Here is a 15,348-nt window from a genome sequence, read left to right on the forward strand (position 1 = left end):
AGCAACAAAATGGCACTCCCCAGCAGCACTATTGCCCCAGGGAGGCACAGGAGGACATCACAGTCATCTACTGGAGAAAGAGACTGCAGCAGCACGACTAAAGGCCATTCGTGTTAGAGGATATGGATAGAGAGCCACCTGTGGGACTGGGCAGCCTTGGGATGAAGATGTGTGGTGTCCTGCAAAATGAAGGCTATTGAAGAGGGCGAAGCAATAAGGATCTGTTCTATCACCTTAAAACAAAGTTAATCATACCAACCAACAAATATCTTGCCTGAATACTGATGGTATATTTTCATAGATGTTTTAATAATTAAAAAAATGACATTACACTTGTACATCTTTATTTACTTCAACTTCCTCTATGCTGATTGTGCTTCATATACACTCTTTGTTCTAATATGTTTTTTTGTATGTGCGGTTTTTTGTTTTGGGGGGTTTTTTAATTGGTATGGTAAAGCCCAGATGAGTATTAAACAGTCATTACTTTAAGTGATTCTTCATTCTACAGTTACAGTGATAACATCTGTATGCTGGGTCATACCTTGTCTTAGATGGAAAGAGGTTCTGTGGAGAAACCAGTGCTATGGAAGGAAACCTGCTGTGGTGCTGTGTGCTCTTACCTTGCTTTGCCCACTACCTCACATAAAACCAAAAACTGCTGAAGTCAGAACTGTAGGTACACCTAGTCCTTGTCACTCTGCTGCTTTCTGGTCCCTTCCTTCCAGCTTTTTGAGCCAGGGGGCTCCTGGGGGACTGTGGGGCCAGGCACTGCAGGCAGCAGGAGTGCTTGGAGGGAAAGAGCACACAGTGTGCAGGGAGCAGCACGACTGAGAAGCACAGCACAGTGGCTGTCCCTCTGTCCTTTAGCTCACATTCCTTCATCAAGCCCCAGTTTAATCCTACCCACCAGATCTCTGTGCTTAGGGAAAAAATCCACCAGCGCTGAAGTCACTTCTTTCACACCAATGTTATGTTTATTGTTAACACCAACCAAGACTTCCGTCCCTCCATGAACACACATGAACTCCCTAGGCACGAGCACGAGCACGATGCAAAGAAGTAAGATAACAGCAAATAGGGCTGTGATGAACAGAATGGATCTTTCAGTAACACTGAATGCAACCTCCACACTGTCATCTAGTGGACTTAATTGTGATATCCAGAACTCGGTTTAATATTACACTGTAATTTCCCTGGACATGCAGCTACAAAAATACTTCATTTTTTCCTCTTGTGTGGTTTCTGCCTTTTCTCACCCAGGTCATTTGGGATTGCTACTTTCTGAATCACCTTTTAAAGATAATCTCATTCCCTCCATGTTAATGCACAGCAATCCCTTTTTTCTTTGTCTTACTGTAATTTCCAAACACGACTGCCAGCTATTGACTACAGAAACTCTTCTGTCTTCTCTTTTACTTCTTCACAGTAAGGTAGAAGTAACTTTCTGGTCCATGAAAGACAGAATAAATGCCCCTTTGGGTTTTCTGTAAGTGATGCACACACTCAGTACCTCTCTTTTACCTCTCACAACATCCCTGCATCCCCAGCTCCACACTGTTTGCAGTCTTCTTCTCTGAGGAACAGCCCAATAAACTCAAGTGCTACACAGGTAAGGAATTTATGGCATAAAATTATGCCAGTTATTTTTGCCTAAAACCCAGTGAGTAGGTAACTATAATAAACTTGGCAGAATACAAATAAGATGAATGCTAGCAAAGTGGTAGTGTTAGCATGTCAGGCTCTTCCAGAATCCCAAATCCTCTCAGTTCAGTAAGGCTTTGTCCTTAGGGTCTGTGCTCATGACACCATAGCTCCATACTTGTTCTTCATGCCAGGCTGACACAAGGTGAGTCACGTTTGCCTTTGTAGCTGTTGATTTCTAGACAGCAGGATCTTACAGTGCTAATCCTACTTTACTGAGCCCACCTCTTGGTCTTTGATTTTCCCTTTTATCCTCTCAGTTTTAGCGACCTGCAGCCTTAGTATTTCCTAATCTATGCAGTCAGCTTGCTTACCATCCCTGGGGAGTCAGCTCTGAATCCATCCTGCAGACAAACTGTCACTCCATCTGCATCCTGCAGCCGCCTTCCTGTGGAGCCAGCTCCCCATGCTGACCCAGAGATATCCAGTCCCTTCACTCTTGCTCTGCAGCTGGTTTAAGCACAATGATTGTACAACATCCACCCTATAGTCTGCTAGATGTTAAATCAGCAATTAGCTAAATATATTAATGCCAGGCCAGCAACTCTATTACAGACTTACAGTCACATAAAGTCAGTGATTTGACCAGTCTCTGTCTCATTAGAAGAAATGCTAGATATGTTTGTGCTGGTTCTGCAATTTTGTTAGTTGTCCATTTTGTCTCAACACCTAATTTTGCTTACCAAAGGCCTGTGATCCTCCCTTGCTTGCATTTTTTTCTTACCAAAGATGAGAAAGAAGGAAAAATTACTTGTCAGAAATTGTAAAGGAGGAATGCGAAGCCACTGACAAACAACAGAGAGAGACCTTACATGTTGCTTAGAATAACAGTTTTACAAATAATCACCTAATAGTCTAAACGAGCTTTTCTTCTCTGTAACCATACTTTTGTGTTCACATCAGAGGCTTGCTCAAAAACTTTTGTGCGAGTCCGTTCCAAAGTTATTTTTAAAAGAAATTCCCAATCAAATAGCCATTTTAATAATCCCACTCCAAAAACCTTGAGAAAAGATTGTTCCACAGTCTACAAGATGGGCTCTGGGTTGGATGGAGCCCTATTTATTCTATTCCTGCAAATGATTTAGTGGTTTGCAACTCTGTTCATGGCAGGGGGGTGGAAATAGGTGATTGTTAAGATCCCTTCCAATCCAAGCCTTTCTGTGATCCTATGAAGATGGAGCTGTCTGGGAGAAACAGCCCTGGATAAACTGGCTACCAAACAAATCTGGGAGTGCAAGGTTCAGGCAACCCACTCTACCAAAGCCTGGCCTTTTCAGCAAATGATTTTCAAGAATTCAGATTACTTTTAGTAAAGAAAGACATAATGCATAAAGAACATAAGGAATGCAGAAATGTGTGCTAGATATGTGTGCTAGATATGACTTCAGAGCTCCAAATGACAGTTGGAAATTGAGTCTCTTACTGGCCTTGCTGGCAGGTGGCTGGACTCCTGAAGACAATGGCTAACCCAGCCTACCATGGAGGTTTTTAATAGAAACTCTTTCTTTTTTGGAAGTACCACCAGAATAGTAGAGCTCAGGTCAAAAGAAAAAATACTGCAGAACAGATTTCTCCTTCCATAATTTTATCATGAATACATAAACCAAGTCTCCTAAGAGATGGAACAGCTACAAAGGCAACATGGTCATAACAGAAACATATTCTCAGAGAAGGGTATCTACCTAGCTGGAAGCCCAAGGCATCCTTGATAGGAGCAGAACAAAGAAAGAAACCGCTATAACAGAATGACCTTCTTGGAAAGATGAAGGCAGCAACAACTGTTCAAGGAAATGGTTTCCAACACCCATTTACATATGGACACCAAAGAGATAAAAGCAACTTGCTATCTTCCCAAAGCAAACTTCTCTGCACAAGGTCTCCCAGTCAGACCAGATTCTTGCCACAGACATCTGGCTGACTCCAGACCCTCCATGCAGCCTTTCCTTTGCTGATTAACCCCAGTCCTGGGGCACTGTGCTGAGTGCCGTACCAATAATACCTCGATATAATAATGTGTGCCTGTAGCAAATAATGACAACTGTGTACTTACTGGTAATAATTTGTAACAGTTTGGAATAAAAAAATTCAAGAAACAAAAAGCTTTGTGTTGTTGTGTACTGCATAATCCTACAAACCCACTGTTGTGATCCTGTACATGCCTGTGGGCAGGGTAACCCATAAAAACTGTGACACCAATTAAACAGGCAGATACACTTTAATATTTGTGGGTCACTCTTGGTCCATTTTTCAATGCTAATATGTCCCATTTCTGAGCCCTGTCTTGCTGTGCTATATCCTACCAATATGATTTAGTCTAATTTAGTGAAAATATTACCTCTATAAAATATCATAAGTAATAATGATAATAAACAGAGTTATGAACATCCAATTCACTCTACTGTAAAAAAAAATAAGCTCACATTACTTACACCACAAAACCAAAACAAAATTAAACCCTTCTGGATTAGGCATGGTAACAGTAGAAACATAAATGCTTTTCACACAGGGATTGCAGAACGAGTACGATGCTTCAACCACAGCAATATTAGGGCATTTAAGCCTATGTTAATGAGCTGGTAGAGATTTCCTTGACACCATTTGCAAAAGGGGTGTGTGTGAGAGTGAATGGAAGAGAAGGGGAGGAGGAGGGAGGGAGAGCAAGAGAATCAGCCAAAAAAAAAGGGGGGGTAAGAAGTGTTGAGCACAGCCTTGGGAGAAAACCAAGACATGGTATTTCTTTTAGACTCCTTACTTGTTGGAAAAATGGACAGACAGCTGCTAAATAGAAACTGCCATCCCCTCTCACTGCTAGAGGGTTTCTCCTGAGCTACATGACACGGACCCTCAAGGGCATGAAAACATCAGCTCAGGGTGTGGGAGCTACAGCTGATGTTACTGGGGGCTTTATGAGCTCTGTGTGTGAAATAAGTTCCACAGCCCTTGAACAGAAACAATCCCATGGAGGATTTTTCTTTCTGTGTTTCTTGTCTTTCCCTTTTGGGGGAAAAAAACAGCCTCTTTGCTATGGCTATAGATAAGTCCATGTTGATCACTGGTATCATAACTTCTGGGCATCCTGGAAGTTACTGCATGTTGAGGATTGGAGGACACGAACTACATGTTAATGCAACATCCTGGCCATGGGCAAGGAGTTGATTTCACATCTGCATGCACTACCCTTACAGCAAAGCTTACTACTCCCTTAGGGAGGAATTATTTTCCTCTTTAATCCTGTAGTGAGTTAACTCTGGCTAGTAGATAAAGGCACACACTGCTTACTCATTTCTCATTCATCCATTTGCAGGATGGGGGAGGAAAGAGCAAAGAAGAGAATGAGAAAACTTGGTAAGATCACCTAATGTTTATAATCATAAGCAGTACAGACTTGCCTTGGGGAATTTAAATAATTTATTACAAATTAATATAAATACTTGAGTAGTGTAGGAAACAAATGAGCAAAACAACAACAAATGAACTCATATATCCACACATAAGGGAAAAACTTTTCCTCCCTCATTCTCAGGCTCAGCTTCACTCAGTCACCTCAGGCACCTCTCCTCCCTGCTTACTGCCATCACAGACCACACTCAGTCCCTCCAGTGAAGCAGCCAGCAGTGTGGTGTGTGGGACCAGTTCCTCTCTGCTGATCCTTCCCTCCACCTTTTTCCTACGCTCCAGCATGAGACCTCAGTGGGCTGCAGATTCTTTGGCATGTATATGGGCTAGCCAAAGCTAATGAGTTCCTTTGTGATATGGTAACTGAAAACAGCAGAACCTAAAAAACTAAATCAACAAACTTTGTTAATCCAGCTACCTCAGTTACTAGTGAAACTGTGTTACTCAAATTAATATATAGAAGTTATCAAGTGCCTGCAACAAACTAAATTGGAGCTCCACTCATCCTTCTGTTGGCTCTGGCACAACCAGCATCTCTCACTTAGTTCCCTGGGAAAGAGCTGTATGGCAGAAGATGTGCCTTATCCAAGGAGATGGTCACCACAGAGCCAGGAGGATGCTCTGTAATCACAGCTTGATTTGCCACTGTGCCTCAGGCATACTGATACCTCACTTGCCACATCCACAGTTTTCCTGGTTTTCACACACCTTTCCTCTCATGGTTCTCCTCCCCAACTTTTCGGTGGGCACCCCGCTAACCACAGCTGCCCTTTGTTCCATAGATCACATGCTGGTTTCTCCCATGCAGTTAACTCAATTCCTGCTTGGTTAGCTGGCATTACACAAGATCATGATGGCTCAGAACTCCAGGACTCATTTCTGCACGAAACATGCATGAGGCCTTTCCCGACCCCTGTGGCCCAAGGGCAGGTGTCTCAGTTTGTCTACCACCAGATCTAGCACGGGTTCACCTGGAGGTCACAGCCCCTCTAGGGAATTACCTGCTCTTCCATGGGCAGCAGTTACCCCAGGAGTACCTGCCCCACCATGGAGCACCTCTTCCTCCTACCAGTGTCTTTCCATCTGTTTCGCATTCTCTTTCTGTCTCTCTACATGGTGCTGTCTGTCCCCCAAAGTCCCCCCAGCCTGGCTGAAGGGCTGAGCTACGCAGGGCAGCTTCCAGCCTCCTCCCACAGATGGGCTGCATGCTCCCCTCCCACTGCCAAAACTGTGCCACCCACGTGCCATAAACCCTTATAGATCTGTTATCAGATAAATATGCATGTGTGCAAGTTGCTAGGTGGTTTCACACTCCAGTTTTCTACTTGCACTCTCTCTCATTAAACACTGCCTAGAGAACAGAAGGGACCTCTCAGTCTGATTAAAACCAAGTACCCTTTAAAAACATACCTGTTTGTTCATTTCAACCTTATTCATCAAATATCGCTGATTCATCATTCACCACTCATCTGTCAAAACTGTACAATCAAGCAGTAAAATGACAAATTTTCAATCCATATACTGTTTTCTGCAAATTGTATCCACATCAGAATGACCCAGGAATGCTCATACTAACCACGAAAGAGGACTACAGAAAGAGAGCAGGCATTTCTACTGGAACATGGAATCCCACGATTACCTCTGACCAGCCACAAGGAGGGAGCAGCACTTACAGCTCTAGCATCCATACATGGAGCCATTGTCAACTGTCACATTTGCATTTGGCCATTCCAAACACACAGACCAAAGCAACAGGGGAGACTGTTGTCAAAATGTTGCAGAAGTCCCTACAGTTTCTTATTTCACTTGGAACAAAACATCCCAGAAGTATGGAGATGCTTAAAGCCACCCACACTTACCCAGTACAGACAGCAGTGGGACTTCTCATCTTACTGTTTTTTTCCCTGAGAGCCTTCCTTTACATTATGGATGGAAACCTCACCTCAGTGCTAAATTAATGCAAGCCAAAAGCACTGTGGACCTAGGGTTCACAAATGAATCTAGTGCGAGTCTCCCTGGGATACCACGATTATTAAATATCTCCTCCATCTTGCTCGTTATGTCAGGGTGAAGCTCTCTCTATGTGTGTCTATGTAGAGACAGTGGTGACTTAAACTGAATATCTATTCTTATGGCAGAATATAATGATGCTTTGCAACATAGACACCACAAAACCCCTTAAAATTAACCTTTTTTTTATGTGCATATATATATAGTTACCTGCAATGTTATATCATGCCAGAATTTTGCACTTTTTTGTGCTCTCTTTCCCTCACTTTTTCTATACAGAGAATATTTCTTTGTTGTAACAGTATTTTTAAATGTAAGGTTTAAAGACTCATGCATGATTAAGTTTTGTTTGTTGTTACTGAAGGTCACATCAGAGATGATATTTGCCTTGAAATACTCATACCTCTGAATAGTTTCAACCATAGTCAGCTCTGTGAGATGCAGGGCAGAAATGCAGAAGAACAACATCAAGTTTTTCTACAGAAAGATTTTCTTGATGGCTCTCCTACCATGCTGCCTGTATTGTATGAGGGCTGCTCCAAAAGTAACGCCTCCTATGGCACTACACTGGCCCATAATGTCAGAAATGGATGTTGGTGGTTCAGCAGCAGCAGTTAAACCTTCCTGACAATGCTGCATTAAGTTTTGTTGCCATATGACAGATGGCAGCAGAGGGGCAGCCCGACAAGATGGTGTCTGACATGGAAGTGCAGATGAAGCAAAGGTGTGCCATCTAATTCCTCCATGGGGAGAAAATGGCACCCACTGACATTTCCCAACACTTGATAAATATTTATGGAGACCAAACTGTTGATGTGAGCACAGCAAGGTGGTGCACTTCAGCGGTGGTGACAGCGACAGTGGGTCACCTCCTCTGGTGCAGACATTTACAAGTAGAGCATGCAGGCTCTTTTTCATCTCTGACAAAAACACAGAGCTAATGGTGACAGTTGTGCTGAAAAAAAAAGTGTTTTGTAGCTGAGAATTTGCTCTCTTTTTGTATCTGTTGTAGTTCCAATAGAAATAAATAGGAGGCGGTACTTTCAGAGCAATGTATATTGCTGCAGGTGATGCCCACAGGGAAAGGAGGCAGGACCAGAGACAGTCATGTTCAGTCCTCTGTTATACAGGTCTGTGGTCATGCTGGTGTGGCCACAGTAAGAGGTTTGATGTGAACATGTGATATTTCTGTGGATTTGCAGATTGCCTATTTTAAGGAGCAGATGGTTTTCAGGCTTTTCCTGCAGCTCCCTGTAGCCATAATGCTGCTCCTTGCAGCTATTTCACTCTGAACAGCTGCCTGAATGGACAATGGCCAATTTAGCAGTGCTGGCCATTTATCAAAGAGATTCCAATACTGGCCAAAGTGTTATGAAGCTAATACACTGGGGACTGGAACTGAATAGAGCAGTGTAAAGTAACAGTAATTGCACTGAATGCGGCGTCATTGAGCCCAAACTGCAAATTACATTGAAGGACGTTTGCTTGCAGAGCTTTACAAATTAGAAATGCATAACAACCTCTGGCATATCCTGAGGATAACTGCTACTGAACTAATTATTCCATGTTGATAAGATCATACTATTTGCCCTTTGTCAATATTCCTCAGCAAACCAGTTGTGATAATGAACAGTAAATAAGTAAAGCTTTTTTTTTCTTTCTAAATGATTAAATGATTGTCTTGGTGTTGACTCTCCTTTTTCTTTCTTTTCTTTTTTTTTTTAATGTTTTGATAATTGCTCATATTTTCTGTTTTACTGACAGAGATTCTTAATAGCTGTGTGAAGACAGCATTTGTCTTTTCCTCTAGCACCAAGAACTGGGTACAGCAAGGAACGTGAGCCTCTTACACTTTAACATTTCTGGACAGTTCTTGTGAACTATTTCTTATGAAGTATGCTGCCAGACCTAGTCACAGTTTTGAAAACAAGACTTTAAAGAACACTTGTGCCACCTGCTCACAAGCTACTGTTGTGGATCTGCTGGTTTGCACTAGGGAAACTTCCATCCCCTACATAACATGGCTGCTGTATTTATCAAACAGAATTACATATCAAATATGTGTCCTAGAAAATGAATTTGACCCACAATGTATCACCCACCAGGGTCCAAGAAGAGCATTCTTTTTTTCTTGTCACTTGCAGAGTGACTGTACTTACAAGGAGGGCATTTATCTTAGACTTCATTCATATCCATTGCATCACAGCCTGTTCTTTCCAATCCAATAATGTTCTCTTTTTTCCCTGAACTCCTAACAGAACACTACTGACTAAAAAAAGCCTTTAAGCCTTATGCTGGTGCTGCCCATTCTAGTTGCTTATGCCTTTGAGCATGAGCAAGCAGTTCTCTATGCCAAACAATTTTGTTTCAGTTTAAAGATATATTCTACAATAATATATGCTTGCTTCTGGTGACACTGCATCTTGCTTCTGCAGTGCCTCAGATTCAGGACAGGATGTCTGAAGCATTTTTTAATCAATGCAGTTGAAACCAGGCAGGGAGAAAAGTAGTATAAACAGCAATAGAAGTAGCATAGAATTAACAAAGTGCATCCAGCATCTCCAAAGAGACGTTCACTCACCACTGCAATCAGCAGCTCCTCTACAGTATCCCCTAATCAAACCCATATTTTCTCTGGAGCAAATTCTGCACTCTAACTGCATCCCACATTGCTCCCTGGATGGGTGCAAGACAGCATCTCTTGTGGCTAGTTGGGAAGCCACATTTGTCAATTTATGGGCTGTCTGAGGGCTGAGTTTTCCTTGTCTTTACCACAGTGTGAAGGAAGGAAGGGCTCCTTAGTTTTCTCAGTTCAAACAAGATGAAAATTATCTTCACTGGTTTATGCTTGATTCCGGCCAGAATCAAAAGTTATGGGTTGGAACCAAAATGGCAGGCTAATTTCTTTACAACAAGTATCTAATAGGGATGTAAGGAAAAGGCAGCGTGAGCCAATTAACATACAGAGCAGATTTTTGCTCCTTACTAGCTATAGTCATGTTTTGATCTGAAGAAATAGACCTGCTCATTGCAAACTTCAGGCTTTACGGATACAGACATTGGGGTGGATGTCTCACAGCAGCAACACCACAACGAGATGCCCATTGCACACCAGACACAGGGAGAACCCTAAGGCTCACAGGACCCACCTTGGAACCGGCTTCGTGATTCAACCCCACTCTACACAAAAAAGTTTGCGCACTTGCACGTATTAACCTACAGTATAAGCCTAGTGGGCCTTCGTCCAGCTCTGTGTGCCAGCTGTCTACCAAGCAGATCATTAATATCCTCAGCAACACCTTCTGAACATCTGCAAGGACCTGTGTAAAATACTGTGTTAGATACTAAAGTCCCACAGGGCAAAATCTCTTAAATCATATTGTTTCCCACTGTTAAATTGTTCTAATTTTTCTGAGGAATGTGAGAGAAAGAGTGAAACGTGACTCACTTTGGACACCAATAGTAAACTTCCACTGGAAATGCACCTCATTCATGGCTTTCCTGTGTGCTGGGTCCCCAGTCCTGGGCGCAGTACTGCAGATGGGGCCTCATGAGGGCAGAGCTGAGAGGAACAATCCCCTCCCGCTCCATGCTGGCCACCCCTCTGGTGATGCAGACGAGGGTACTGTTGGCCTTCCAGGCTGCGAGTGCACACTGCAGCCTCATGTTAAGTTTTTCATCTTCCAGGAACCCTAAGTCCCTCTCAGCAGGGCTGCTCTTCAGTTCTACTCTCAGACTGTACACATATACACACTACTAGCAGAACATCAACTGCCAACAAGCAGTTTGCAGCCTCTGACAAGCCTAGCAGTCTCTTCCTTGCCTGTTTTTGTATGGTAATCTCAGCAAGCCAATGCCTGTACCTCAATAGGCCTAACTTACATGTTTCCACCTCATTACATCATCAGAAGCCAGATCTTGTAAATATCTGTGGCTTCCCCTGTTAGAAGTGAGAGGAATCCTGAGCTTCCACTGCCAGTTCTTCTCGAGGTTCCTGAGAACTCCGTGTCTCCATGTAAACCTGCAAAGATTTGTTACATTCTTCTACATGCTTTCCAAATCAGTAACGAAAGCGGTAAACAATTACAGCCTCAGTATCAATTGCTAAGTAATGCCAGTAATAATCAGCAGCCAGCTGGACTCTGTGGCACTACTCACAGACAGTATCCCTCTGAGCCAAATGTTTAGCTAATCTTCCAGCCACTATGCAGGCCACTTATCCAAACCACCTCCTTACAACTTAGCTCCAAGAATACAATGAGAAACCAAGTCAAGAAGCACTCGCTAAACATTTTTCTACATTTCCCTTATCCATAGAATAATTCATATCATCATAGGAGACCAATGGGTTGGTCAGGAGTGACCTATCCTTTATGAATACATGTTGACTATTTCAAATACGTTTATCCTTACCATGCTGAGGTAGACATGGCATCAAGGATAGTCCTATTATCTTCCCAAATAAACAGTTCAATGGATCACCTTCTTGTCTTTGAAAATGGGTAACACGTCACTTGCTTTGTTCTACTTATCAGGAACCTCCCTCCAGCAAAGTTGTCACAAGCCATACAAGATAACTGAGAACCGCCCAGCAATGGTATTAGGCAGATCTCCCATCACCCTTGGGCATATCCCATCTTGTTTCATGGACATAAGCACAAACAACGGGCTTGAGTGGTCTATTTTCCTTTAACAGGTAGCTCTTTACTCCTGCAGACTAGGCTCTGCACAGGCTCAGTGATGAGAGAGATCTGACAACAGATCTGACAGTAAGGACAGAAAAACAGCAGGTATTTCCCACGTCCTTCATCACTAGGCCACTCCACATTGAGCAGCAGGATCATATTTTCACTGTTCTTCCTTTCACTGCCTATCTTTTTAAGGGATCCCCTCTTGACACTCTTCTGCCTGAAATGGTTTCCAGACTGTAGACTACAATGATCTTCAAAGTTATTAATTACTGAATACAAACTTAACAGCTTGTAGCAAGATACCTAAGTGTTGTATTTCTTTTCTTTAGGAAGTTTGGGTATAAATAAATAACTTGACCTCCAGTCTCAAAACACACACATGAGGAAGCCAAGGAGGCACTCATGTTAAGAGATGTTTGTGCTTACATTGATTCTACATCTAAGTCGCAAAAGACAACAATGTCAGTGTCATTTCACCCATCCTCTTCTTGGGGCACAAAAGCAAGAATGGTGGAACTGGCAGCCCTGCCTACTGACACGGGGTTTCCTAAAAGGGAGTAGGAAGTGAAGACAGATATCAACTGGTTGGGATGTTGCCCACACACATCTTACAGTTCTTTATCTGTTTGGGCTCAACAAGCATCAGTTGCTCCTTAAGAACCAAGGGAGTAACCATGACTGGCAAGGCAGGAGTCTCACTCTTCCCACAATAGCCAAGCAAGGCAAGACAGACAGACTGGGGATGGCAAACAGGATGAAGCCAAAGTCCAGGTCACCAGACAAGCTTGTGATGATGGAGGGCTAAGGTAAAGCCATGAACTCAATTTACAGGCCAGGATCAGACTCAGTGAAGGAGATCATGGGTCAAACATACTCCAGTGATTGACAGGCAGCTTCAATGTAAGAACATATGTCTGAGCCCACACAGGAATACAGGTCAAGGGTCAGAGTCTGGATCGCTGGGCAGTTTTCATGTCCAGGCATGGGCTAAAAGAGAGTTAGAGATAGGTACTTCCCGGACATCACTTAGGCAGGGACTGAAGGCTCAGGCTGGAGCTTACATGGAATTCCTGGACACACAAGCAGGAACGTGGGTGCTCACAGAAGGACAAGCAGGACCCTCAAAGTCTATTGGTGTTCCCAGAGACATAACAGGATCTATGATCAGCACAATGCAACCCCACTGGTGATACGCATATTATACGTTCTTTCAGACACAGGAAACATAAGACAACAGCCACGCATTGCATTCATAATGGATATTTTCAGTGCAAGTGAATGCCCTCATGTTCATATTTGTCAGTTTTCTTCAAACAACACAGCACTAGTTTTTTTCATAGTGGCCATATCTAAGTGGATCTCAACACCTTGCCTGACTGAGATCAAGGACTTGCTTTATTACCACAGCTTGAGCCAATGGTATAAGGAGGAGAAGAAACAGCAAGTGAGCTGTTTGGGTTTTTTTTTGTTTGTTTGTTTGTTTTCCCCAATTCAGTGTACAGAGAAAGGTAGGAAATTGTAATGTTATGCTCTGCTGGATTATTATACCCAAGATCCCTACAAGCATACCTCTTCATGACTGGAGTAATACTGAAAGCTCTTCAGGTACTGATGCTAATTCAAGACAGAACAGAAAAGGAAGAGAAAAATATTCTTGTGTTTTCCGAAATCTAAGTACATTTTGTTAGTTTAATTGGTTCAGAAAGCTTGGACTCGAGGCTAGCTCTCGCTCCTAACTATGAAACCTTTCAAAGGAGGAAGATCTGAAACTCATTTTAAAGCTGTGTTTGATCTACAAGATTACCTACAGTGCTTATTTAGCTAACAGTAACATATACTTCTTAAACTAAAAAAAGATTAGGCATAGCCTTTGAAAGTTTATTTCAAGTATTAAAAAGTCAGTCAGTAAAATATCTATAGCATTTTTACTTTCAGTACAAAGGCTTAAACAGATTAAAAGAACCAGAACAATTCTAAAAAAAAAAAAAAAGAGTACAATTCAAAATTGTGAACAACACTGAAAAGGCACTTAAAAAAAGACATACAACAAATAATATAATCCTTATGTCACAGTGAATCCTTAGTCAAACATCAGCTAATACTTTATAAACAAAGAATTAATTACAGTCTGGTCAAAATGAGCATCATAGTCAGACAGAAGTGAATTTAAACTCCGTGCACTTCAACCACTGTACTTTTTGTTCAGGAATAAAGAAAGCAGAAAGAGAGGGAAGGAAGTAGGGAAGATTCTTCAGTGAGCTGTCAGCTTACCGCACTGCATCCAGATGAAGAATTCAGAGTTCAACTTCTATAATTTCTACAAAAATATATTTAAGAAAACCGAGTAGCAGCATAAACACTTCACGGTACTCCCTTATCTTCATGCTTAAGGGTTTTATATCTGTATTCCAAGTTTACAAAAAAAAATTTCTACAAATAACTGAAAGCTTTGCTAGATGAACAAAAATCAAACTAGCATAAATAGAAAATAAACATGTAATGCCTGAGAATCCTTGTAATCCCTTTCTAGTAGAAATATTTTTCCACTGCCAGCAATGGAAAGTATCAGAAGCTGAATTTTTCCAAAATCAGAAAAGAAAACAGATCATGATTACTTAAATGACTTTGAGGGTCTTTTTAAAATTTATCTTTTATTATTTTTTTTCAAGATTCAGCTATCTCCTGTATTAAAAAAAAAATCAAATATGCCAAAAAGATGTACAACATTTGACAATGACATTTTCAGCACCAAAGCCTAATTGTGCAATAAATACACATTAAGTAACTTCCCATTCATTAGCAATAATAACTTGTTGATAACTTGCTGAACAAATATGAACACTTATGCAAAAAAATGAAGTAAACTGGAAAAAGAATCCTAATGTCAGCATTTTTTTCCCAGTAGTATCAAGTATGACGTATGATACAGGAGTGCTATCCAGGCTTTTCCATCTTTTTTTCCAGATACATTTTCCTGTAGGTTTGAAACATCTGTTTGGAGTCTTTCGTCGGAATGTGAAGAGCCTTGTCATCTCCTTCCAGTATTTCTATGGCTGTATCAAGTGGAATACAGTCCTCAGCTGAAAGACAGAGAGAGAAGCAGGTTAATGCAAAAGTCGCCAAGAGCCAGCTTGGGTTTTGCCTACAATTTACAGCTCTAGATAAATCTCATCACCAATGCTACCTATGATTCAAGTGCAGACATGTATACTAGAAAATTCCACTAATCTCCAACAACGTATTCTCACGACAATAAAGATTTCCACAAGTTTTGAAACTTGGATGTCTACTCAACAGCACCCATTTTGGTGGCAGAGTTACTAAGGAATCAATTGAAATAGTTCATTAAAAATGGCTGTTCTATCGGAAAACTTAAAACCAAGCAGAGTATTCAACTTTTATTTCAAAATCAACAATCAAAAGCCAGTTCACCTGTAAAGATCTCCTTCAACTTTTTTTGCTTCACCGAATCATACTTTAACCAATCTTCTTTTTTACTCTTGACACCTAAGAAGAAAATTAAGAGGATTTTTTATTGAAGTTCCTT

At 41.7% G+C, this 15,348-nt stretch overlaps 1 protein-coding gene across 10 annotated transcripts in view; it reads right to left on the bottom strand.

Annotated features, from left to right (window-relative positions):
* Window positions 1-13,639: 13,639 nt before the first annotated feature.
* The window catches only part of RESF1 (retroelement silencing factor 1), a 28,732-nt gene continuing 27,023 nt past the window's right edge, over window positions 13,640-15,348 (bottom strand). For all 10 annotated transcript variants that reach the window (XM_031589720.2, XM_090144694.1, XM_090144730.1 and 7 more), the window contains 2 exons: window positions 15,234-15,308; window positions 13,640-14,881 (listed from right to left, as the gene is read on the bottom strand). In XM_031589720.2, coding sequence (XP_031445580.2) covers window positions 14,736-14,881; window positions 15,234-15,308 — 221 coding nt within the window. In that variant the 3' untranslated portion in view covers window positions 13,640-14,735. The remainder of the gene's footprint in view (window positions 14,882-15,233; window positions 15,309-15,348) is intronic.

The sequence above is a fragment of the Phasianus colchicus genome, chromosome 1 (genome assembly GCF_987193195.1).
Source record: "Phasianus colchicus chromosome 1, bPhaCol1.hap1.1, whole genome shotgun sequence".
Lineage (NCBI taxonomy): Eukaryota > Metazoa > Chordata > Aves > Galliformes > Phasianidae > Phasianus > Phasianus colchicus.